General features: G+C 46.4%; 1 protein-coding gene across 3 annotated transcripts in view; it reads right to left on the reverse strand.

The window, feature by feature from the left end:
- Nucleotides 1–17,620: 17,620 nt before the first annotated feature.
- Nucleotides 17,621–27,281, reverse strand: part of LOC134339143 (uncharacterized) — a 51,696-nt gene continuing 42,035 nt past the window's right edge. For all 3 annotated transcript variants that reach the window (XM_063035507.1, XM_063035505.1, XM_063035506.1), the window contains 3 exons: nt 21,530–21,676; nt 20,827–20,988; nt 17,621–18,936 (listed from right to left, as the gene is read on the reverse strand). In XM_063035507.1, the coding sequence (XP_062891577.1) occupies nt 18,583–18,936; nt 20,827–20,988; nt 21,530–21,676 (663 nt within the window). In that variant the 3' untranslated portion in view covers nt 17,621–18,582. The remainder of the gene's footprint in view (nt 18,937–20,826; nt 20,989–21,529; nt 21,677–27,281) is intronic.

Raw genomic sequence — 27,281 nt, forward strand, 5'->3', positions numbered from 1 at the left:
GATCAGCCTTACTGTTTGAGAGGAATATCTGATTCTGAGTCTGGTGGTCCTGGCATGGATGCTATGCGGCCTCTTCCCTGATGGGAGTGGGACAAACAGTCCATAAGCAGGATGGGAGGGTGTGGGGGATCCTTCATGATATTGCTGGCCCTTTACCAGCACCTCCTTTCTGTATGTGTGTGTGTATATATATATATAGACACGCACACACGCACATGCTTGATGGCGGAAATGCTAGACCAGTAAATTTACAGCTGATATAAAATTTGGAGGTGGTGCTGATAGCAAAGGAGGTTAGTGTAAATTACTGGGGGATCGTAATCAGTTGGGGAAGTGAGCTGAAGAGCCTTCAATGGGTTTCAATACAGATAAGTGTGAGGTGATGCATTTTGGAAAGTCCAACCAGCGTAAGACTTGGGGCACTTGGGTAGTGTAACAGAACAGGGGGACTTGGGATTACAGTTTACAGTGCATAGCTTACATTGAAAGTGGCATCACAGGTAGCAAGGAGGTGAAAAAGGCATTTAGCACACTGGCCTTCATCGAGCTGGGCAGTGAGTAAAGAAGTTTGGATTTTATTTTGCATTTGTATAAGTTGTTAGTGAGGCCACACTACTGTGTACAGTTGTGGTCACCCTGTAATAGGAAAGACATCGTTATCTCAAAAAGTACAGAGTACTCAAGTCAGCTCCATCATGGCCACTAGCCTCCATAGCACCCAGGACATCTTCAAGGAACGATGCCTCAAAAAGGCAGCATCCCTCATTAAGGGACCCACACCACCCTCTTCTCATTGCTACCATCAGGGAGGAGTGACAGGAGCCTGAAGGCACTCAATGATTTAGGAACATCTCCTTCCCCTCTGTCATCAAATTCCTGAATGGACATGGAACGCTTGAACACTACCACATGACTTCTTGCGTTCTATTTATTTCTGTACTTTTCAATGACACTTTGACGAAACACACCGTTTCTATTACTAAGAATTGCTTTGTACTGCTGCCACATACAACAAATTTCACAACATATGCCGGTGATACTAAACTTGATTCTGATTCCGAGAATACACATGCACAGGGATATACACACAGTGTTGATGTCATCATCCTCTATCAGTTCTACCATTGAGGCCTTGGTTGGATAGCTGGAGCCTCACCAATGACCTTACCACCGTGGCGAACCCTACCAGCAGTTAAGTTCCAGATGGCATCGCTCTTGGAATCTCAAGAAATCACAAGCCTTTCCACCACAACAAGGAGTGACAATCCTTAGAGAAGGCTAATCCTATTTACCCACATTTGGCCCATATCCCTCCAAAGCTTTCCTCTCCGTATACCTCTCACATTTAAACTATGGGTGGCGGAGTGGAGATACATCCCTAACAAAGGAGGGGTAAGGCACTCTTTTCCTCTGCTAGCCTGCAGGTCACCCTTGAGCAAGTTGTTGCACTTGCTTACCCCCCACCCCCCCCCACTCGCAATCAAGGTCACATGAAGTCATGGGAGCAGGTGATGAATAGTCATATGAGCAGCTGGTGTATCACAAGTCTTCATGCGAACGCTGACACCAGGCAGGCAATCTCTGAAGAGTATTGACAATGCCTGGGGTCACCCATCTTGTAAAGGCACTGCCCACTAGAAGATAATGGCAATCCACTTCAGTAGAAAAATTTACAGAGAACAATCATGGTCAATAATCACCCATGTGTTGCGACAAGGCACATGATGATGATGATGAACTGTACCCAACTCCACCACTTCTGCGCTCATTCCACACACCCACCACCCTCTGTGTGAAGAATATTCCCCTTTAAATCTCTCCCCCTCACCTTAAACTTGTGCCTTCTAGTTTCAGACTCCCTTAGTTTATTGGTTTATTATGTCTCATGTACAACGTTTGTACTAAGACACAGTGCAAAGCTTGTCTTGTTTACTGCTCATACAGATCCGGTCATTACACGGTGCATTGAACTGGAATACGATAAAGCAAAAACAATGCAGAATAAAGTATAACAGCTGCAGAGAAAGTTCAGGTAAACAATAAAATGCAATATTATAAAATTATGAGTGTAAATGCAAACAGACTTTTTTCCAGAAGATGGGTGAGACTACAACTGGAGGTTATGGGTCAAGGGTGAAAGGTGAAAAGTTTAAGGGGAACATGAGAAACTTCCTCACTCAGAGGATCGTGAGAGTGTGGAATGAGCTCCCAGCACAAATGGTGCATGCGAGCTCAATTTCAACATTTAAGGGAAGTTTGGATAGGTGCATGGGTGGCTGGGACATGGAGAGCTATGGACCAGATGCAGATTGATGGGAATGGCAGTTTAAATGGTTTAGCACACACTAGATCGGCCAAAGGGCCTTTTTTTCGCTGTACTTTTCAGTGAATCTTAAGATCATAACAATGTAGATTGTAAGGTCAAGAGTCCATCTTATCATTACCAGGGAATCATTCAAGAGTCTGACAACAGTAGAATAGAAGGTGTCCTGAAGCATGATGGGAGATGGTTTCAGGCTTTTCAGTCTTCTGCCCCAAGAGAGAATATCCAGCTTGTGTGGGCTCTTTGATAATGCTGGCTACTTTACGAGGCAGCAAGAAGTCTAGACAGAGTCCATGGAGGGGAGGCTGGCTTCTGTGATGTGCTGAGCTGTGTCCACAACTCTGCAGATTTTTGTGGCCGCTTGCAGACCAGTTGCCATACCAAGCTGTGATGCATCCAGCTTTTATATATTGGTGAGACCTGACGCAGACTGGGAGACCGCTTTGCTGAACATCTACGCTCTGTCCACCAGAGAAAGCAGGATCTCCCAGTGGCCACACATTTTAATTCCACATCCCATTCCCATTCTGACATGTCTATCCACGGCCTCCTCTACTGTAAAGATGAAGCCACACTCAGGTTGGAGGAACAACACCTTATATTCCGTCTGGGTAGCCTCCAACCTGATGGCATGAATATCGACTTCTCTAACTTCCGCTAAGGCCCCACCTCCCCCTCGTACCCCATCTGTTACTTATTTTTATGCACACATTCTTTCTCTCACTCTCCTTTTTCTCCCTCTGTCCCTCTGAATATACCTCTTGCCCATCCTCTGGGTCCCCCCCCCTTGTCTTTCTTCCCGGACCTCCTGTCCCATGATCCTCTCGTATCCCCTTTTGCCTATCACCTGTCCAGCTCTTGGCTCCATCCCTCCCCCTCCTGTCTTCTCCTATCATTTTGGATCTCCCCCTCCCCCTCCAACTTTCAAATTCCTTACTCACTCTTCCTTCAGTTAGTCCTGACAAAGGGTCTCGGCCTGAAGCGTCGACTGCACCTCTTCCTACAGATGCTGCCTGGCCTGCTGCGTTCACCAGCAACTTTGATGTGTGTTGCTTGAATTTCCAGCATCTGCAGAATTCCTGTTGTACGCATCCAGACTGGACATTTTCTGTGGTGCATTGATAAAACTGATGACGGTCAATGGGAACAAGCTGAATTTCCTTAGCCTACTGAGGAGACTGATAGAAGTTTGTTCAAGTTCAGGTTCCGTTTTGTTGTCATGAGGTATCAGTGCCATGAATATTAGTGTTTTGCAAGTTTATTGTACATACCCTTGTACTGTATGTTATTACGTTGTCCCAATGTATGGTCATAGGCATACATGGAGCTCAGCCTTCTGCAAAAGCAGCACACTACGTTATAGACAAGACAAACATCGATTGCATCAATTTAATGTAAATTATAGAACATAAAACATTACAGCATAGGAACAGGCCCTTCCGCCCACAATGTTGTACTGAACTAATTAAACTAGTAATTAAATGTCTAAAGAATCTAATACCTTCTGCCGACACACTAGCCATATCCTTCCATTCTCTGCACAACCTATCTAAGACAATAGGTGCAGGAGTAGGCCATTCAGCCCTTCGAGCCAGCACCACCATTCACTGTGATCATGGCAGATCATCCACAATCAGTACCCTTTTCCTGCCTTCTCCCCATATCCCTTCACTCCGCTATCTTTAAGAGCTCTATCTAACTTTTTTTTGAAAGAATCTAGAGAATTGGCCTCCACTGCCTTCTGAGGCAGAGCATTCCACAGAACCACAACCCTCTGTGTGAAAAAGTTTTTCCTCAACTCCGTTCTAAATTGTTTACCCCATATTCTTAAACTGTGGCCTCTGGTTCTGTACTCCCCCAACATCGGGAACAAGTTTCCTGCCTCTAGCGTGTCCAATCCCTTAATAATCTTATATGTTTCAATCAGATCCCCTCTCATCCTTCTAAATTCCAGTGTATACAACCCCAGTCGCTCCAATCTTTCAACATATGACAGTCCCTCCGTCCCGGGAATTAACTTCGTGAACCTACGCTGCACTCCCTCAATAGCTAGAATGTCCTTCCTCAAATTTGGAGACCAAAACTGTACACAATATTCCAGGTGTGGTCTCACCAGGGCCCTGTACAACTGCAGAAGGACCTCTTTGCTCCTATACTCAATTCCCCTCGTTATGAAGGCCAGCATGCCATTAGCTTTCTTTACTGCCTGCTGTACCTGCATGCTTACTTTCAGTGACTGATGAACAAGGACGCCTAGATCTCATTGTACTTCCCCTTCTCCTAACTTGACACCATTCAGATAGTAATCTGCCTTCCTGTTCTTCCTACCAAAGTGGATAACCTCACATTTATCCACATTAAACTGCATCTGCCCACTCACCCAACCTGTCCAAGTCACCCTGCATTCTCATAACATCCTCCTCACATTTCACACTGCCACCCAGCTTTGTGTCATCTGCAAATTTGCTAATGTTACTTTTAAGTGTCTGTAGTTCAGGGATTCTCAACCGATGGTCTATGGACCCCTTGCTTAATGGTATTGGTCCATGGCATAAAAATGATTGGGGACCCGTGCTCTAGTGTATTTGCCTCTACCACCAGCCCTGGCAGCACGTTCCAAGCACCCACCTCTATAACTTGCTCCACACACTTGAGCTCTTCTCCTTTCACCTTAAGTACATGTCCTCTGACATTGAACATTTTGACCCGAGGAAAAAGATATTGTTTATGTCTCTCATGATTTTATAAACCTCTATCAGGTCTCCCCTTGTCCTCTGCTGCTCCAGAGAAAATAACCCAAGTTTGTCCAACTCCCTATATAGCCCATGCCCTCTAATTCAAGCAGCATCCTGGTGAACCTCTTCTGCACCCTCTCCGAAGCCTCCACATCCTGTAATGCAGTGACAGGAACTAAATGTGATACTGCAGATGCAGCTTCACCAGAGATTTTTTAAAGATGCACGATAACTCCTGAAGCATGAACTCAGTGCCTTGTCCAAAAAAAAGTAAGCTTGCCACGCACCACCTTTACCACCTTGTCGACCTGTACTGCCATCTTCAGGGATCTAGGAACTTAGACCCAAGACCCCTCTGTACATCAACACTGTTAAGGATCTTGCCATATATGTATGACACAAAACAAAATAAAAGAAAGTTCAAAGTAAATTTATTCTCAAAGTACATATATGTCATGTATACAACCCAGAAACTCATTTTCTTGTGGACATATTTAATAATTCTATAGAATAACCAATACAGAATCAGTGAAAAACTGCTTGGGCATTCAACCAGTATGCCAAAGACAACAAACTGTGCAAATTAAAAAAGAAAGAATAAAATAAATAAATATCAAGAACATGAGATGAAGATCCTTGAAAGTGAGTCAGTTGGTTGTGGGAATATTTCAACGAAGGGCAAGTGAAGTTGAGTAAAGTTATCCCTTTTGGTTCAAGAGCCTGATGGGCTGTATTTTGTAGGATCTTCCATTCAAAGGCATTGGTGCTTCCATACCTGGCCATGATGTGCCAGTCAATATACTCTCCGCCACACATCTATAGACATTTGACAAAGTTTTAGATGCCATGATGAATCTTGAATGTCCTGGATGATGATGGAGCTGGCTAAGCCTACAACTCTCTGCATCCTCTTGAGATCCTTTGAGTTGGAGCCTCTACACCAGGCTGTGAAGCAACCAATCAGAATGCTCTCCACTGGTACGTCAACTGCTCTGCTCATGACTGTAAGGAACCACAGAGAGCTCTGGACAACAGTTCATCACAGAACCATCCTCCCCTCTACAGACTCTGTCTAGTTTTCTTATTGCATTGGTAAAGCAGACAGCATAATCAAAGACCCCACCCAATCAGAACATTCCCTCTTCTCCCCCTTCCCAATGGAACTTACAAAAGCCTGAAAACTCATACCATCAGGCTCAAGGGCAGAGTCCAGCCCACTGTTATTAATCTATTGAACGGTCTCCTAGTACGATAAGATGGACTCCTAACCTTACAATCTACCTTATTGTGATTTTTCGCCTCATTGTTTACCTGAACTGTACTTTCTCTGTCGCTGTAACACTTTAATCTGCATAATGTTATTGTTTTACCTTGTTCTACTCAATACACTGTGTAATGATCTGACCTGTATGAACACTATGAAAGACAAGCTTTTCACTGTACCTCGGTACATGTGACAGTAATGAACTCAATCCGATTCCATTGTACATCTATGATTGGAGGATTTTAGTTATGGGGAGAGAATGGGCTAGCATTCCCTACAGCGAAGCGGGTTCAGAGATCCATAAGATTTCACTGGACAACAAATTTTTTCGTAAGTGTTGCTTCCTCATAATTGTTTTTTTGTTTACTTGACCACTTGAAACTGAACACAAATATAATTTCAGACTACTTACATCACATAGGAATTTGGAGAAACAAGAAATGAACTTTTGAATATAATGTGTAAAATTGCATAACAGTGTTGACGCTTTGCAATAGTTCAAATAAGGTAAAATTGTTTTGTTGATTTCCATTTATACTCAGTATCTGAGGCTTCTCGCTTAAGCATCCAACAATAATCTGACAGCTTTGATGGATTCCAGTTGCTCCGATACCATTTCTCCATGACTGCAATGCCGTAGTGAAACCTTTATCCTTGCTTATCACTGACAGTACCAAGATTTGCAGTGAAGTCTAAATGCATATGCAGAAAAGGAATCTTTAGTGACTCGTGCTTCATAGTTTTGAATGCTTGAAGCATGGTGTCAACCAGCTGCACATAGTAGTGCTCTGTAGTTGCCAAGAAAATTTTCAACAACATCCTTGAATGCTGTTGCCTGAATGCTGCTTCCTGCACCCTTGCTGAGCTCGTCGACTTCATCAACTTTGCCTCCAACTTCCACCCCGCCCTCAAATTTACACGGTCCATTTCCAAAATCTCCCTCCCCTTTCTCAATCTCTACCTATCTCTGGAGACAGTTTATCGACTGATATCTTTTAGAAACCCACTGATTCTCACAGCTATGTCTTCCCGTACTTTCACCTGTAAAAATTCCATCACCTTCTGAGAGTCCCTCCGACACTGCCGCATCTGCTCTCAGGATGAGGATTTTCATTGCAGAACTATTGAGATGTCCTCCTTCTTCAAAGAAAGGGACTTTCCTTCCTCCACCATCAACGTTACCCTAATCTGCATCTCTTCCATTTCGTGCATGTCTGCCCTCACCTCATCCTCCCACCACCTCGCCAAAGATAGAGTTCCTCTTATTCTGAAATACTACCCCACTGGCCTCCGTGTCCAGCAGATAATTCTTTGTAATTTTCGCCATCTCCAACATGATCCCACCACCAAGTACCTTTCTGTTTTCTGCAGAGATAGTTCCCTATGTGACTCCCTTGTCCATTCGTTCTTCCCCACTGATCTTCCTCCTGGCACTTATCCTTGCAAATGGAACAAGTGCTACACCTGCCCCTACACCTCCTCACTCACGACCATTCAGGGCCCCAAACAGTCTTTCCAGGTGAGGCGACACTTCACCTGTGAGTCTGTTGGGGTCATCTACTGTATCCAGTGCTCCCATTGTGGCCTGCTCTATATCGATGTGACCCACGGTAGATTGGGAGACTGCTTTGCCGAACTTCTGTGTCCACCGAAAAAAGCGGGATCTCCCAGTGGCCATCCATTTCACTTCTACTTCCCATTCACATTCCGACATGTCAGTCCAAGGCCTCCTCTACCACCACGATCAAACCACACTCAGGTTGGAGGAGCAACACTTGTATTCCATTTGGGTAGCCTCCAAACCATGGCCTGAACATCGATTTCTTGAACTTACGGTAATTGCCCCCCGCCCTCACCATTCCCCCATTCCATTTTTCCTCTCTCAGCTTATCTCCTTATCACCTTCCTCTGGTGCTCCAATCACTTCCCTTTCTTCCACGGTTTTCTGCCCTCTCCTATCAGCTTCCCCCTTCTCAGCCAGTCATCTCTTTCACCGATCAACTTCCCAGCTCTTTACTTCACCCCTCCCCCAGTTTCACCTACCAAAGAGAAAACTGAAATAATTGTTTTTGGTACCAAAAAAAAGAACAATCAAAAGTCAGTGTTCACTTAGAATCCCTGTCATTCTAGACCACACACTGAACCAGAAACCTTGGTGTTGTGATGGACTCTGACTTAAATTTTAACTGCCATATTAAGACAATTACAAAGTCAGCCTATTACCATCTTTAAAATATAGTGATAGTTAAAGTGCTAATATCTCAGGAAGATCTAAAAAAACTCATCCATGCATTTATTTTTAGTAGGCTTGGCTACTCGAATGCTGTTTTCGCAGGTCTCTGTAAAAAAGATCTGCTGCTAGATTTCTCACTGAGATCAAGAAAGTAGAACATGTCACTCCAATTCTCAGATCGCTACACTGGCTTCCTGTCCATCAGAGGATTGACCTTAAAATAGTACTACTGGTTTTTAAAGCACTGAATGTTGTAGGGCCAAAGTACATCTTCAGTCTCTTGCTGCATTTTGTACCTTCCCGAGCTCTCGAGTCGTCTGTGGCCGGTTTATTTACCGTCCCGAGGGTCAAACCAAACATGGTGAAGCAGCTTTTAGTTACTATGCTCCACATATCTGGAATAACCTTCCAGAGGATCTGATCTGCCCTAACTTTAAACTCATTTAAATTGAGGCTTTTTTTTTAATGTTCACTGTAGCTTTTAATTAGAATCTCCTGTACTGTAACTTCCATTTATCATACCTATTTTTGAGTGATTTTATTCTCTTATGTATTGTCTAAAATTTTATGTTTGATTTTTATATCTTGTTCTATGTAAGCACTTTGAATCACAAGTATTTATTATGTTTCTGTGCTGTAATGGTTATATGGTTATTTATATATCGGAGTACATACACATCACCCATTCTTTTTCCTGTGGGCACACTTAGCAAATCCATAGATCAGTAACTGTAAATAGGATCAATAAACAACAAACTGTGCAGATGCAAACATAAATAGCAATAAATAATGAGAGCATGAAATAACAAGATAAAGAGTCCTTAAAGTGAGATCATCAGTTGTGGGAACATCAGAAGTAGAATGGGTGTACTATAGTTAACCTCTTTGTGCCCGATGGTTGAGGGGTAGTAACTGTTCTTGAACCTGCTGCTGCAAGTACCTTCTACCTGCTGGAAGCAGTGAGAAAAGAGCATGGCCTGGGTAGTGAGGATCTTTGGTGGTAGATGCTGCATTTCTACGGCAACGTTTCATGCAGATGTGCTCAAAGGTTGAGAGGGTTTTACCCGTGATGTACTCGGCAAAATCCACTACCGTTTGTAGGAATTTCTGCTAGAAGCATTGGTGTTTCCATACCAGACCGTAATTCAAAGTACAAAGTTCAAAATAAAATTTATTATCAAAGTACATACGTGTCACCACATAGAACCCTAAGATCCTTTTTTTGTGGCCATACTTAAAAATCCCAGTTCTGATTGTCAAAGCAAGGCATTGAGCTCAACTGGAAGCAAAGCTCTGCAGTCCCCTGTGTCACAAGATTTAACTTTGCTGGAGGTTACGTAATCACACTCTGCCACAGCTGTCGAGCATCCCTCATTGATTCAAGTCTAGTCCAGATCTCCACTTCGCCCGAGAGATGGCTTTCCAGAAATCATACCTGCACCTGTTGTAGCATTCTTGATTTCCAAACTTGAATGCCTCTGACCTAGCTCTCAGCTGGTTCTGGGTTTCATTGTTCATCCAGGGTTTCTGGTTGGGAGGAAACCCTGAATGATTTTGTGGGGGCACACTCCTTGTTAGCTGCTTTAATAAAGTCTGTAACGACCCTGGTGGAGTCATTCAGGTCCTCAGATGGCCCAGTCCAGTGATTCAAAGCAATCCTGTTACCGTTTCTCAACCTCCCGCGAGATCTCTGAAGCCTGGCTCTTTCAGCTCTGTCCGTATGCAGGCATTCCTTACTGTAGTTTTGCAGTGGTCCAGTGCGTTGGGACCTCTGGTGCAACAGGTTACATGCTGGTATTAACTGAACAAGGCTTTCTTGAAACAGGCCTGGTTAAAGTCACCGAATATAATTTGAAATGCGACGGGATGGGCCACATCTTGTTTACAATCAGCATCGTGCTGTTTCTCCAGTGCCTGCTTATAATCAGCTGCTGGTGTTAATCAACTGTGGTCAGGGTCACGAATGAGAACTCCCGAGGCTAGCAGAATGGCCCCTGTCAGGAGATCAAGAAGTTGACATAACTCCAATGTCCATGTTCCAATGAGAATTGACTAAAAAGCACACGTTGCCACCTATTTCCCTACCAGAATTTGAGATTCAATCCATTCCAAAAATAGTAAAACCTTCTGGTCGGATAACTGCGTCTGCCGTTAACCAAGTCTCAGTGCACCAGCCAATTGAGATTTGCCTCAAATACAGCAGCCGTGCCCTAATATCACCAATCTTATGTTCAAGCGACTGCACATTCGCCGACAAGAGGCCTCATTCCCCTGCACTTCAGCCTGGTTTGAATTCCACCTCGCCTGCTGCATTTTCGGCCTTGGCGCTTAACTGCTCTGCATTGTCGAACGTGTGATCTGAAGGTCATTGATGTAATTTCGTAATCCATTATTGAGAGGAAATTTACATGCTGCAGATTGCAGCGAAAGTAGTTCAAAAGGGGTATATTCAAGAGGAAAACTGGTACAATTTCCTGCAACCCACAGAGAGTCGCCGATGTACGCCATCTTAAGGCATCAAGTGTTCCCAAACCAGGCCATAATGCAGCCAGTCAATACACTTTCCACCACACATCGATAGAAGTTTCAGTTTTTGATGACAAGCCCAAACTCCTCAGACTCCCAAGGAAGTAGAGGCGATGTCATGCTGTCTTTGCAATTACGTTTCTATGATGTGTCCAGGACAGGTCCTCTGAGATAGTGATACCCAGGAATTTAAAGTTGCTGCCCCTCTCCACCTCTGATCCTCCAGTGAGTACTGGCTCATGGACCTCAAGTTTCCCTCTCCTGAAGTCTGCAATCAGTCCCTTGGTTTTGCTGATTGTAGACTTCAGGAGAGGGAAGCCTGAGCTCCATAAGTCACTGCTGTTATGATACCACTCAGCCACATTTCCAGTCTCCGTCCTGATGATGCTGATTATCGCCGCCTTTAATACAGCCCACGACAGTGGAGTCATCAGCGAACTTCTACATGCTGTTGGGGCTGTAATTAGTCACACAGTCATTGGTGCAACCCTCTCACCGGGACTCGTACACCTACTTGGTTCGTTAGCTAACTCCAGTAACAGCCACATGACTCAGCGGTGAGGAGGCTGCCTTCCATAAGCATACCCAGCTAGGGTCAGTATGGTTTGGGATTCAACCAGACAGGAACATTGTGACGTTCCAATTAAAGGAACTTCGCCTGAGCAAATGCTGTGTAAATACTGCCCATGCACGATTAATGGTTGCCAAGAAATAACAGATCGCACACCACATAAAATTATAACAACTATTTACCAATTTCAGCTTTATTAAACAGAAAATAGGAAAAAGTAAAGAAAAAGTAAAAGGGCTCTTTACAATTAAACTAGTCCAATCTGTACATAAATGTTGGAGCTCATTCAGGGGCAGTAGGGCTGTATCTCTTTACTTACAGCACTGAATTCTCATCACCAACCGCAAGTAGAATTTCCCTTCTTGGAATCCTCCAAGCGTCGTCCCTGGTGCTCTTCCCCACCCCCACCCACCGCACGTCCTACCAAAAGACCCCAAGCCAGACTACCGTCCTTCAGAAAATTCTTACCCCCAGCTCTCTAGAACCTTCTCTCACACCATACAATCCTGATCGACTGACGCAACATTCCTAAGTTGGAAACATGGCTCCTTATCTTTAACCGAAGCTAAAACGTTCTGTCCGGCAAGACACACCGCTTTTACAAAAGACTGCTACAGGTGGGGTCTACAATTGAGGAAATTCAGGATCGAATTGCACAAGGGAGTATTGAGGGCCAGTTTACTGATTGTTTTTTGAGGGGACGATGGTATTAAATTCTGAGCTGTAATCGATAAAGTGCATCCTCCCTTCCCACATCTTCTTGCTCTAACTTCTCACCTTGTTTTCCAGTCCTGATGAAGGGTCTTGGCCCGAAATATCGACTGTTGACTCTTTCCCATAGATGCTGCCTAGCCTGCTGAGTCCCTCCAACATTGTGTGTACGTGTTGCTTTGATATCCAGCATCTGTAGATTTTCTCGTCCTTGAGTGCCTTCACTGCAATTTTCTTCGGTCCCACTAGAAGTCCTTTGAGTTGCCTGTCATTGATGACCTGTTTGATTTGTGGACCAACAAAAATGCCTTCCTTAATCTCGGCATCAGTTATTCTGGGAAATGTCTGTCTCAAATATCAAAATCCTTCATGGAAATTTATAGTCTTTCTAAAGCCTGCCCTGCCATGCAGCATCTGCCCTGCTGAACATACGGAGGCATGCCTGGTCAAGATAAAGATACTGTTCAGCTTACATTGTGGGCAAAATTTTAATTGTCTTGAATTTTGAATTGAAATAACAAATACAGGCAATTTTTTTAAGAAATGGTGCATGATAGGGTAATTTCATGGTAATTTTCATGATCAACAGCCCAAAATCAATAAGATTCACCCAGAAGTATTCAGGAAGCAAAATCTTTGCTGTCCCATGTTATTTATTTATTTTATTTAAAGATACAGCCTGGAACAGGCCTTTACGGCCCACCATGCCCAGCAACTCACAGATTAGTCCCAGCCTAATCACAGGACTATTTGCAAAGACTAGTTAACCTACCGGCAGGTATGTCTTTGGACTATGGGAGGAAACCAAAGCAACCACAAGAAACCCACGCACTCCCAGGAAGGAAGGTACAAACTTTCATACAGAGGTCACCAGGATCGAACTCTGAACTCCAGTCTGAGCTGCAATTAGCATTGTGCTAACCACTATGCTACCATCCCATCATTAGATAGGATAGAGAATCAAAATCTTTTGACCTCAGTAAGGCATCAAAACATGAGTATTTAGGTTTAAGGGAGAGAAAGGAGATTTAAAGGAAGATTTATTTTTTCCAGACGTGGATATCTGGGATGTGCTGCCTCAGAAGAGGCGGTGGAATCGGTGACAGTTACAATGTATTTAAACTGACGGTTAAATAAGCAAATCCTCAATTGATGTGGTCCTAACGATTACAAGACATAGGTAAGAAGGCTGGTGTGAATGTGGTGTGTGTGTTGCACTCCCAAGGTGATTCTCACTGTGCGTGTGTGTGGCTTTCTCTAGGTGACTCACACTGTGTGTATCTCTTGTCTAAGTGTCTCTCTCACTGTGGTGTGTATCTCTCTAGGTTTGTGTGTGTGTATCTGTATCTCTGTCTTGGTGACTCACTGTATATGTGTGAATTTCTCTTTTAGTATCTGTCACTCTATAGGTGTCTCTTACTGTGTATGTGTGTATTTCTCTTTTAGTGTCTCTCACTCTATAGATGTCTCTCACAGTGTATGTGTGTATTTCTCTCTGGATGTCTCTCACTGTGTGTGTATCTCTCTAGGTGTTTTGTGCATACACTATTTTTATGTATGTATCTCTCTAGATGTCTCTCAGTGTGTGTGTCTCCATCTCTCACTGTCTGAATCTTTGTTTGTATCTCTCTCATCTCTTTCTCTGTGTCAAAGTGTGGATGTGTGTCTCTGTCTCTCATCATGTGTCTCTCTCTGTCTCTCTTTTTGTCTCTCACTGCCTGTACCTCTGTGTCTCTTACAGTGTGTCTGTCTCTCACTGTGTGTATGTGTGTGTGTATCTTTCTCTGTCTCTCACTGTGTATGTACCTTCCTTGACAGACGTGGCACTAACATGGGCAGATGGGATTACAATAGCTGGGGAGAAAGATTGGCATGGCTGTGCTGGGCTGAAAGGTCTTTGTCAGTACTTTGGGAGTCTGGGATGGCTGGGAAACCCTCCACCCTTCATCTGTCCCTGTTACCACATTTGACCACAGGACTTTTACAACTTGTCCATGCTGCAGACGTGACCTCACCCTTTCAGGAAATGCTCCCTTTATCCGAACCATTCCTTCTCCTCCCTCTCTGATGAAGAGTCAGGAGCTGAAACCATCGACCCCCGATTCTCTTGATGCACACCTCCTGTCCGAGGCAATGTTTACAGTGTTTTCTGTCTGTATCTCTGCATCTTTGCTGTTTCTCTGTATCACCTACCCCACATTTTCCTGTTTCTAGTCATAGTCATAGTCATACTTTATTGATCCCGGGGGAAATTGGTTTTCGTTACAGTTGCACCATAAATAATAAATAGTAATAAAACCATGAATAGTTAAATAGTAATATGTAAATTACACCAGGAAATAAGTCCAGGACCAGCCTATTGGCTCAGGGTGTCTGACCCTCCAAGGGAGGAGTTGTAAAGTTTGATGGCCACAGGCAGGAATGACTTCCTATGACGCTCTGTGCTGCATCTCGGTGGAATGAGCCTCTGGCTGAATGTGCTCCTGTGCCCAACCAGTACATTATGTAGTGGATGGGAGACATTGTCCAAGATGGCATGCAACTTGGACAGCATCCTCTTTTCAGACACCACCGTGAGAGAGTCCAGTTCCATCCCCACAACATCACTGGCCTTACAAATGAGATTGTTGATTCTGTTGGTGTCTGCTACCCTCAGCCTGCTGCCCCAGCACACAACAGCAAACAAGATAGCACTGGCCACCACAGACTCTAAATGGATCTGTATGTGTATGCCCCCCTCTCTTATTGCCCCGTCTGTCTTTTTTCCCAATCTGCTGCCTCTTCTCACTCTCCCAGTTCTTCTCTCTTCCCTCTCCCATCTGCTCCCATTCTCTTTGTCCCTCTTCCCTCCCTTTCTTCATCTCTCTTCCCTGTAACTCACTCTTTCCTCTGTGCCTCCCTCTCTCTCTTCCCTCTCCCTAACCCCTCTGTCCCTCTCTCTGTCTCTTCCCCTTCCTCGCACCTTCCTCTCTATCCCTCCCTTCCTCCCTCTACCACACTCCTTCTTCCCTCTGACACACATTCTCTGTCCACCCTTCCCTCCCTTTCTCCATCTGACCTCTCTGTTCCTTCCTCTGTATCTCTTTATCCTCTACCTCTGCCACACTTTCTCTCTCTCTATACTTCCTTCCCTCTCTCTTTCCTACCCTATCTCTTATTCCCTATCTCTGACCTGCTTCATCTCTCCCCTCTGCCCTCACTCCCTCTCCTATCCCTCCATCTCTATCTCTCTCCTTCCTCTCAGACTCTCCTGGCTCTCTTGGTCCTTTATGTCCATCACTCTCTGTCCCTTCCTCTCTGTCTCTACTTCTCCCCTCCCTGTAACGCTCTCCTCTGTCCCTCTCCCTGCTTGCTCTACCTGTGCCCCCCTCTCTCCCACTCTTTCTCTGCCACTGCCACAGACGCCCCAAGTAACTCATATATTGCATTGTTACAGTGACAGACTCCACCTCAGAGAGTAGTTAACATTTATTTTAAATTTCGGATACAGGAATGTAAACTCGCAAGACATCGCATCACAGTTGCAATCTGTGACCATGACTCTTCAAAAGGCACAGGAAAGCAGAGCTCAGCACAGACACAGACAGACATGTTTCCAAAATGGACTGGCCCAACGCAGTGAAACCATTGGTGAGGCTCCTATCGTAGGAAATGTGTGGAGAGGTGGATGTCCGAGACCTCGTGGCTGGGACCCTCAACCGAGATAAGTGGCACCTCAGTTTACAAGTGGCAAGAGTGGGAAGGGATTGTTGGTGTAACACTCTGCCTCACTGGAGTCACAAAGTCACACCCCTGAAAGCCTGTTCCCTGCACCTCACTGCCTCTAATCTCATTCGCTCTCACTCTGTCACTCTCGCATGTCTCCCTCTTTCTGTGTATGTTCTTTCTCTTTCCCTTCACTGTGCTTGTGTCTCTTTCTCTGTCTATAATTCACTGGGTGCGAGTCTCTCTCACTCACTGTCTTTTTCCTCGGAGTGTGGGTGCATCTGTGTGTCTCACACTGTGTATCCCACACAGTGTCTGTCACTGTGTGTATCCCACTATCTCACACTAGGTGTGTCTGTGTGTCTGTCTCTCTCGCTGTGTGTATCTCTCACTCTGTGGGTATCTCCCACTGTGTGTCTCACTCTCCCTCACTTTAACTGTGGGTATCTCTCAATGTGTTCCTCACTAAGTATGTTTCTCTCTCTCTCTCACTGCGTGTATACCTCTCTCTGTTTATTGATGTGTCTCTTATTGTGTGTATGTATGTGTACTTCTATGTCTTTCTCACTCTGCATGTTACCCAATGTGTGTGTCTCTCTTGTCTGTGTGTATATCTCCACATCTCTCTCTTTATCTCTCTCAGTATGTGCGTCTCACTCCCTCTGTCTGCACCTTTCACTGTGTACATCTCTGTTTGCCTCTCTCACTGTGTGTGTCTCTGTTTGTCTGCACCTTTTTGGTTTATTTATTGAGATAGAGCACAGAACAGGCTCTTCAAGCCCCGCCGCTCAGCTCAGTTTAAACTTAGCCTAATCATGGGACAATTTTCAGTGACCCATACAACCTACCAACTGATACATCTTTGGAAGGAAACCCGAAGGAAACTCACGTGGTCACGAGGAAAATGTATAAACTCCTCAGAGGCAGCGGCGGGAATTGAACCTGGGTCACCTGTACTGTAAAGCGCATTGTGCTAACCACTACGCTAACATGCCACCCTATCTCACTGTGTATCTCCCTCTATGTGTCTGTACTGTGTCTGCTTCTCTCTCTCAAGCTATCTCACTGTATGTGATTTTCTCCCTGTGTCTCAATGTATGGGTGCATCTCTCTCTCTCTCTCTCTCTCCCCTCTCTCTCCTCTCCCCCTCTCTCTCTCTCTCTCTCCTCTCTCTCTCCTCTCCCTCTCTCTCTCTCCTCTCTCTCCTCTCCCTCTCTCTCTCTCCTCTCTCTCCTCTCCCTCTCTCTCTCTCCTCTCTCTCTGTCCTCTCTCTCTCTCTCCTCTCCCTCTCTCTCTCTCCTCTCTCTCTCCTCTCTCTCTCTCCTCTCTCCTCTCTCTCTCTCTCTCTCTCCTCTCTCTCTCTCTCCTCTCTCCTCTCTCTCTCTCTCCTCTCTCTCTCTCTCTCTCCTCTCCCTCTCTCTCCTCTCCCTCTCTTTCTCCTCTCTCTCTCTCTCTCCTCTCCCTCTCTCTCCTCTCCCTCTCTCTCTCTCTCTCCTCTCCCTCTCTCTCTCTCCTCTCTCTCTGTCCTCTCTCTCTCTCCTCTCTTCTCTCTCTCTCCTCTCTCTCCTCTCCCTCTCTCTCTCTCTCCTCTCTCTCTCTCTCTCTCCTCTCTCCTCTCTCTCTCTCCTCTCTCTCTCTCTCTCTCTCGCTCCTTCCTTCCTTCCTCCTGTTCACTGGTCACCTCCCCTCATTTGCGGTGTTTCCTTCTCGTTGTGAGATTCACAAGGAAATGCTGCAAGTAAGTTGTGGGGGTGGAGGGGGTGTTAGAGAACTATTCCAACTTCTTCCTATTGTGTGAGGCAGCACCGTGGGAAGGGTGTGGAGAGGATCGCTCTCACCCCAGCGGAGGGGAGCAGACAAGGAGAGGGATTAAAATAGTGATGGTGGTCATGCATTGTAATGGCGAGAGTTCTAGCTGGTCAACAGGTTAAAGCAGGGGCTGAAGGTGCACAGAGAGGGGTGAAGGGCAGGGAGAGAGGTGAATGGGTGGGGAGAGGGCTGAAGGTGCATGGAGAAGGGTGAAAGGAGGAGGTGGGGGTGAAGGGGCATGGAGAGGGATGAAGGACTGGGGAGAGGGGCGAAGGGGCTGGGGAGGGTGAGGTGAAGGCATGGAGAGAAAGGCGAATGGGTGGGGAGAGGACTGAAGGGTTGGGGAGAAGGGTGAATGGGGTGGCGAGAGAGGCTAAGATGGCAAGGAAAGGTGAAGGGGCAGGGCAAGGGTTTAACGGAATCGGAAGAGGAGTAGGGCAAAAGGTTAAAGGGGAAGGATGAGGGGTGAAGGGGCATCGGTGGGTGGGAGGCTAGAGCAGGGACAAAGGGTTCATGGGTAGGGAAGTGTGGGGAGGATGTTGAGAGGTGGGGCAAGGGGCTAAGGATCAGATAGAGATGTTAAGGAGCCACAGAGACGGTGGTGGTGAAGGGGCAGGGATGAGTGGGTCAAGCAGGGCACGTTTAGCAGTTTGCTGACCCACACCCCCTCTGTGTCACACATACCCCGGGCCAGCCCTGACTTATCTACTCCCTCCCACGGAGGACAAGTCGGGCAACAAGTTGTCCCTTCCTCCCTTGGCGCACCCGCCGGAGCTCCTGAGCCAGAATCCTCCACTGCTGCAATAACTTCCGGCAGAAGGGCTGCCTTCTGGGTGCCCCGAAGAGACAGCTGTGAGCCAAGGTACAGAGCGTGCCGTTGCCACTGTGGGAGGTGGGAGTCAGTGAGGGGTTCCGGGATATGCTATTCTCTTCATCCTCCTCAGAGCCAGGGGTGCGGCGGCTGGGGCCAGTCCTCCTCGGTCTGGGGCTGCCTGTGCTGCCTTCTATGTCAATCTTCACCCCAGCACGGTCATCTGACAGGAGTGGTGTTACCAGAGGCTGTGGAGAAGAGAGAGAAGTTGTGAGTGAGGAGTGTGGGCTAGAGAGAAAGAGGAATGTGTGGGAGAAGGGGCAGTGAGAGAGGGTGTGTGGGTGGGGGAGAGAAGAAGGGGTTGGGAGTGAGGGAGAGTGGGAAAGGGTTTGGAGTGATTGGGGAAGAGAGAAGGAGGTGAGTGATTGTTATAGTCATAAAAGTACAACACAGAATCAGGCCCTTCGGCCCATCTAGTATATGCCAATCCATTTAAACTGCCTACTCCCATCGACCTGCACCCAGACCATAGTCATCCATACCCTTACCATCCATGTACCTATCCAGACCTCACTTAAACATTGAAATCAAGCTCGCACGCACCACTTGTACTGGCCGCTCATTTCACACTCTCATGACCCTCTGAGTGAAGAAGTTTTCCCCTCGTGTTCCCCTTAAACCTTTCACATTTTATCCTTAACCCATAATCTCAGTAGAAAAAGCCTGTTTGCATTCACCCTATCTGTAGCCCTCATAATTTTGGATACCTCTATCAAATTAGGATGGTGGTGACTATTTATACACCAGACTGGTGAGAGTTCCACCTATTCGACGGTTTAAGCAACAGGCTGAGGGATGAGAGGCAGAGAGAGGGGTGAAGGGGTGGGGAGAGGAGTGAAGGGGCAAGGAGAGGGGTGAGGGGGTGGGAAGAGGAGTGAAGGGGCAAGGAGAGGGGTGAGGGGGTGGGAAGAGGGCCAAAAGAGCAGGGAGGGGGGTGAAGGGATAGGGAGAAGGTTGGTCAGAGAGAGGGGTGAAGGGGCAGGGAGAGGGGTGAAAGGGCAGGGAGAGGGGTGAAGAACACCTCTATCAAATCTCCTCTCAACTTTCTACATTCCGAAGAATAAAGATTGTGGAAGAGACAGGAAGTATAAGAGTGATTGCAGGAGAGATAGAATATGAGAATGATTTAAGGAGGGGACGATGAGTGATTGCAGGAGACAAAAAGGTTGAGAGTGACTGGGGGAATGAAAGAATCTGGGAGTGATTGGGGAGAGAGGGGGTGAGAGATTGTGGAAGAAAGGGAGAGAAAGAGGTGTGAGAGGGCAGAGGTAGAGTGGGGAATGACTGGGAGAGAGAGTGGATGTTACTTAGGGGATGAGAGAGAGAGGGTGCCCCTCCGTCTCTCACTCTTTGTGTGTCCCCCACATCTCTCTGCCCCTCTCTCCCTCAGTACCTTTCTCTGTCTTTTTCCCTCCCTGGGTCACACCGAGTGTGAGTGTGTGTGTGTGTGTGTGTCTCTCTCTCTCTCCCCCCCCCTTCTCTCCCCCCTCTCCCCTCCCCCCTCTCTCCACCTCTCCCCCTCCTCCCTCTCTCTCCCCTCCCCCTCTCTCCATCTCTGCCCTCTCTCCCTCTCCCCCCTCTCTCTCTTCCCCTCTCTCTCGCTTCCCTCTCCCTCTCTCTATGTCCTTTCCTTCTCCTCTCCTTCTCCCCATCTCTCTCTCTGCCCCTCTATTTTCACTCTGTTTATCTACCCTCATGCTGTCACTGCCCTTTCTCTCCCTGTCCCTTTGCTCCTCCTCTCCCTCTCCCTCTGATCCTCCTCTCCCTCCATTCCTGTCCACCCTCTGTCTCTCTCCCCCTCTCTGCCACCAGTCTCTTCCTGTTAGTTCCCTCTCTGACCTTCTCCTCTTGGATTCCCTTTCTCCCTCCTACTCTCTGTCTCTCTCCCTCGCTCTCACGCCCTCTTTCACGTGATCGCACCATCCCTGTCTCCCCTCTCTGTACTCTCTCTCCCCTTTCCTTGCATCCTGTTTTCCCCTCTCCCTCACCCCTCCTCTTCTCTCCAGTGTCCCTACCCTCCCGGCCCCCTCTCTCCCTTCTCTCCCCCCCACCAACCACACACCCTCTCTAGAACTCACCACCTGATGAACATCATCCCCTGTGGCTGCCCTGTCCCGGGGGCACCAGCGGCCAGCCCAGTTGTTGCAGGGGCTGCAGTGGGATCTCTTGAGAAGGTCAAGGGCCTGCAGAGTGACACTAATCAGCTTCGAGACTGGCTCCTGCCGTGTACAGGTTTCGTTCTGCAAAGAGAGGGCGGCCGAGAGGCCAGAGAGGGATCAGTCACAGGGAGAGAGCTCAATCCCTAGAGAGGGAGGGGTCCTAGCACCTGCCACAAACATCCCTCATTCTGCATCAAGAGGGGCCACAGAGCATAGTCTGGGGGGGGGGGTCACTCCTGGCACTAACTATGTACACCCTCATTCTGTGGAGAACTTCAGAGAACTCAGAGGGGTCAGTGCGCAGAGAGAGGGTTCAGTCCCAGCAAGAGGGATCAGAGGGTCAGTCCCAGAGAGTGGGGTCAGAGATCCAGTTCCAGAGTGGAACTCCCAGAGTGAGGGATCAGCCCCAGGGAGGGGTCGGTCCCACCACAGGGTTGGTCACATTGAGAGGTCAATCCCAGGGACCGGACAGTGCCGGACAGAGAGGTCTTTTCCACCGAGATGTCCAATTGCCAGGGAGGGATCAGTACCAGGGGCGAGGTCAATCCCACCGAGTGGGTCCGGCCCACCAGGATGATCGGGTGGTTTAACGGGCACTGGCTCGGCGAGAGGGGCTGGCTACCTTTTCCTTCAAATTCAGATCGTCCAGTCCTTTCAGTATCCACTCGATAAGCTTCCAGTTCTCCTGCCCCTCCCAGACATTCTCCTTCAGGGCTTGCCAGTCTCTCTTAAGCAGGGCCAGTACTGTGTAGGCACAGGCTGTGGCATTCTGTGAGTCAGAGGCAGAGAGACAAAGAGAGAGGGGGTTGAATTCAGAGTATTATATGCAGTTCTGGGTCGTGCCAACCAAGATTTCTCATCCCATTTGCCCACATTCAGCCAAATCCTTCTAAACCTGTTCTCTCCACGTACCTATCGAACATTGAAAGGCTTATGTCAGGGGTTCCCAACCTTTTTTATGCCATGGACCCCTACCATTAACCAAGGGGTCTACATAGAGTGGATGTGGAGAGGATGCTTGCTATAGTGGGGGAGAGAAAAGACCATCGGGCACAGCCTCAGAATAGAACGACATCGTTTTAGAATGGAGACGAAGAGGAATTTCTTTAGCTGGAGAGCGGTGAATCTCTGGAATTTTTTGCCATAGATGGCTGTGGAGGCCAATTCACTGGGTATATTTAAGGCGGAGGTTGATAGGTTCTTGATTAACCAGAGTATCAATGGTTACAGGGGGAAGGCAGGAGAATGGGGTTGAGAGGGATAATAAATCAGCCATGATGGAATGGCAGAGCAGACTCGATAGGGCAAATGGCCTAATTCTGCTTTTGTGTCTTATGGTCTTATGTCTTACACGTCCTGATATCTTGTATGTGTTGTTACTCCACCTGCCTTCTGAGAAGCATAGAGCACTACGAGAGGCATAGATCTTTTCTCTCAATACTGTATATTACACACAGATGGGTGTCTAGAACAGATTATCAAGACTAGTGGTGGAAGTGCTGCATAAGCAATCAAAGCATTTAAGATGCTGTTAGACAGACATAAGGCTATGCAAGGAATGAGCCCTTCCAACCAGTGAGCACATCTACATGAAACACTGTTGTAGGAAAGCAGCATCCATCATCAGAGATCCCCACCACCCTGGGCATGCTCTATTCTCACTGCTGCCTTCAGGTAGAAGGTACAGGTGCCTCAGGACTCGCACCACCAGGTTCAAGAATAGTTACTACCCCTCAACCATCAGGCACTTGAATAAAAGGGGATAACTACCCTCACTTGCCCCATCATTGAAATGTTCCAACAATTAATGATCTCACTCTCAAGGACTCTATCTCATGATCTCACTATTTATTACTATTTATTTATATTTGCACAGTTTGTCCTCTTCTGGTTGATGTTTCACTGATCCTATTATAGTTACTGTTCTATAGATTTGCTGAGTATGCCCACAGGAAAATGAACCTCAGGGTTGTATATGGTGACATCTATGTACTTTGATAATAAAATTTGTTTTGAACTTCGATATGGACCACATATCTTGCAAGCAGAGCAAGTGCTATATATACCCCTACACCTCCTTCCTCACCACGATTCAGGGATCCCATACAGTCCATCCCGGTGGCCATTCATTTCAATTCGACTTCCCATTCTCATTCTAACATGTCAGTCCATGATGGTCAGTGCCCATTGTTCCCTCTACTGCCATGATGAGGCCAGACTCAGCTTGGAGGAGCAACACCTCATATTCCATGTGGGTAGCCTCCAACCAGATGGCATGGATATTGATTTCCTTAACTTCCGGTAATCTCTCCCCTCCCCCTTCTCTCTTTTCCTATTCCCCCATTCTAGCTCCCCTCTTAACCATTTCTCTTCTCCTCACCACCCATTACCTCCCTCTGGTGTCCCTCCACCTTCCCTTTCTCCCACAGTGCCCCTCTTTATACAGAGAGTGGGTGACATCTGGAACTCACTGAGAGAAGAGGTATTGGAATCAAGAGACGAGAGGCAACAAACATTCAGAAAATAATAAATTCATATAGTACAGAAACAGGCCCTTTGGCCCAACATGCCCGTGCTGGCCCAAGCTAACCCCATTTGCCCACATTGAGCCCATTTAACCTTCACATGGATCACTATCCACGTACACATAGCCCATAAGACATATGAGCAGAATTAAGCCATGCAGCCCATCGAGTTTGCTCCACCATACCATCATAGCTGATTTATCAATCCTCTGAACCCTATTCCCCTGCCTCCCCCCCCCAATAACCTCTCATGCCATGGCTAATCAAGAACATATCAACCTCCAGTTTAAATATACCAAGTGAATGTTTTTTAAACATTGTAATCATACCTGCCTCTATCAGCTGTTTTGGCAGCTCTTTCCAGTTAACCACCAAACTGTGTGAAGAAGCTGCCCCTCGGACCCCCTTCAAATTATTCCTCTTAGTCCCCTGGTTCTTGATTTCCCCAGCCCTGGGGGTCAGAACTATCTGCATTCACTGCCTCAGTGTCCAAGTCGAGTTTATTATCAGAGGCACAAGTCTTTGTCTGTGTATAAGTGCAGCTAAAAAACTTACTTGCGTCAGCATCATATTCGCTACATTCTCGGGTGCACCTAGATGACAGACTTGAGTGGAGCACCAACACAGCAGCTGTTTAGAAGAAGGGCCGGAGTTGCCTCTACTTCCTGAGGAGACTGACGTCCTTTGGAGTATGCAGGCCTTTCCTTCACATGTTCTACCAGTCTGTTGTCGCCAGTACAATCTTCTACGCGGTGGTATGCTGGGGCAATGGCATCAACACAGGTGATGCTAACAGGCTCAATAAACTAATTAGAAAGGCTGGCTCTGTTATATTAGTCAGACTGGACACACTGAAGGCTGTGGTAGAACAACAGACCCTACGGAAAATCCTGGCAATGCTGAACAATGTTTCTCACCCTTTGCATGCCACCTTGACTGAACAGAGAAGTGCTTTTAGTAATATTCTAAGACAACTGCCCTGCTCCAAAGAGTGCTATATGAGGTCATTCTTATCCTCGGCCATTAGACTCCTTCATGAGTCAACCTATAGACGGGGAAGTGATGACCCCCTCCAGTTAGACTGTCTGAGGTAACTTATTTTTCATTTTTTCTTATGTCTCTGCTAATATTTGTATACTTGTACATCTGCACATGTATAATGTTGCTGTGACATTGTAATTTCCTTTGGGATCAATAATGTATCTATTGTGAAACATTATTTAAACAGAAATTATATGCAATTCTTTTACAAGAAGGAACACAATTACAATGAAGAAAGTCCGTTTTAGTGCCAGCTGTTCTTAATGGTCATAGTGTTGCTATGTAGTGATCAGGATTATACCATTTGGTTCAAGTATCTGTCGTTTTCACCCACAGAACTGCTGCTCACTTGATGTTTTTTGTTTCTTGCAACGTGCTCTGTTGTGCGTGAAAAATCCCAGGAGGTCAGCAGTTTCAGAGATACTCCATCCACCCAGTCTAGCACCGACAATCATGCCACAGGCAAAGTTACAGATCACATTTCTTCCCCATTCTGATGCTTGGTCTGAACAACAACCGAACCTCTTGACCATGTCAGCATGCCTTTATGCATTAAGTTGCTGCCACATGATTGGCTGATTAGATACTTGCATTAACACGCAGGTGCACCAAATAAAGTGGCTACCAAGTGCAGCACGCGATATAGTGATGACCTTTTAACCAGTCCTTCCCTCCTCCATTTTTGTGCCATCGTATGTAAGAATTTTTTAAGTGTCCCTAATGTACCTGCCTTTACCACCACCCCTGGCAGGGCATTGCATGTACCCACCATTTTCTCAATATGTCATGGAATGTGTTGTTTTTGACATCAGCACAGTGCTGGATGGCAGGGTGGAGATATGTCTCTACCAAAGGAGATGTAAGGCACTCCTTCTCTTGCTAGCCTGCAGATCACCCTTGGGCAAGGTGTAGCACCTGCTTAGGGGCCCCCCCCCCCCGCAACTAGGATCACCTGAAGCCCTGGGAGCAGGTGGTGGATGGTTGTATGAGCAGCAGGTGCACATCAAAAGTCCTGGTCATGTAAGGATTGGTTAAAAGGTCAGCGCTATATCGCGTGCTGCACTTGGTAGCCACTTTATTAGGTGCACCTGCGTGTTAATGCAAATATCTAATCAGCCAATCACGTGACAGCAACTTAATGCATAAAGGCATGCTGACATGGTCAAGAGGTTCGGTTGTTGTTCAGACTAAGCATCAAAATGGAGAAGAAATTGACGGAGGGCAGACAATCTCTGAAGAGTATTTATAATGACTGGGGTCACCTGTCTTAGAGTCAGAGAGTTATAGAAAAGTACAGCACAGAAACAGCTCCTTCAGCTGATCCACTTAAACAGCCTCCTCCCATCGGCCTGCACCGGTACCGTAATTTTCCATACACCTACCTATCCAAACTTCTGTTAAACATTGAAATCGAGCTCGCATACACCACTTGTGATGGCAGCTCAGTCCACACTCTTACAAACCTCAGAGTGAAGAAGCCTCCCCTCATGTCCCCTTAAACTTTTCACCTTTCACCCTAATGCATGACTGCTGGTTGTAGTCCTACCTAACCTCAGAAGGAAAAGCCTGCTTGCATTTACTTTATCTATACCCTTCATGATTTTGTATATCTCTGTCAAATCTGAGCAGTAAATGTAGTGTATATGGATTTCAGCAAGGCATTTGATAAGGTACCCCATGCCAGGCTTATTGAGAAAGTAAGGAGGCATGGGATCCAAGGGGACATTGTTTTGTGAATTCAGAATTGGCTGGCCCACAGAAGGCAAAGAGTGGTTGTAGACAGGTCACATTCTGCATGGATGTAGGCGACCAGTGGTGTGCCTCAGGGATCTGTTCTGGGACCCCTTCTCTTCGTGATTTTTTTATAAATGACCTGGATGAGGAAGTGGAGGGATGCCACTCTCTTCCCAGCAACATCTTACTTGTTTACTTGCAGCAAAAAGCTTACTTGCAGCAACACCTCAGGCACAGAGCATCAGATAAGCAGCATTGATAAGAAAAATGTCAACATACATGATCTTAAAGATAACACATTTAGTACCAAAAAAGTTCTTCTCAGTGCATTTAGAACATGGGGCGGCACAGTACCGTAGTGGTTAGCACAATGCTTTACAGTACAGGCGACCCAGATTCAATTTGCCACCGCTGCCTTTAAGGAGTTGGTACATTCTCCTCGTGAGCATGTGGGTTTCCCCTCACAGTCCAAAGATATACGGGTTTGTAGGTTAATTATTGTGAATTGTTCCATGACTTGGCTAGAGTTAAACTGGGGGGTTGCTGGACGGCATGGATCAAAGGGGCCAGAAGGGTCTATTCCAAGCAGTTTCTCAATAAATAAATAAAAGTATAAAGCATTAAAGCCCTTCGGCTCATGATATTGTGCCAACCATTTAACCGACTCTCAGTAATTAAAGTTCAAAGTAAATTTTATTATGTGTGTATATATATCACTACATGCCACCCTGAGGTTCCCTCTCCTGCGGGCATACTCAGCTAATCTATAACATGATCAATGAAAGATCAGCCACGGTGCAGATGACAACAGACTGTGCAAATGCAAGTATAAATAAATAGCAATAAATAACGAGAACATTAAATAACAAGTTAAAGAGTCCTTAGAGTGAGATCATTGGTGTGGCAACATTTCAATGATGCGGCAAGTGAGTGTAGTTATCTCCTTTGATTCAAGAGCCTGATGGTTGAGGGGGAGTAACTGTTCTTGAACCTGGTGGTGCGCGACCTGAGGCTCTTGTACTTTCTATCTGATGACAGCAGCAAGAAGAGCATGGCCTGGGTGGTGAGGATCTC

This window comes from Mobula hypostoma, chromosome 28 (genome assembly GCF_963921235.1).
Source record: "Mobula hypostoma chromosome 28, sMobHyp1.1, whole genome shotgun sequence".
Taxonomy (NCBI): Eukaryota; Metazoa; Chordata; class Chondrichthyes; order Myliobatiformes; family Myliobatidae; genus Mobula; species Mobula hypostoma.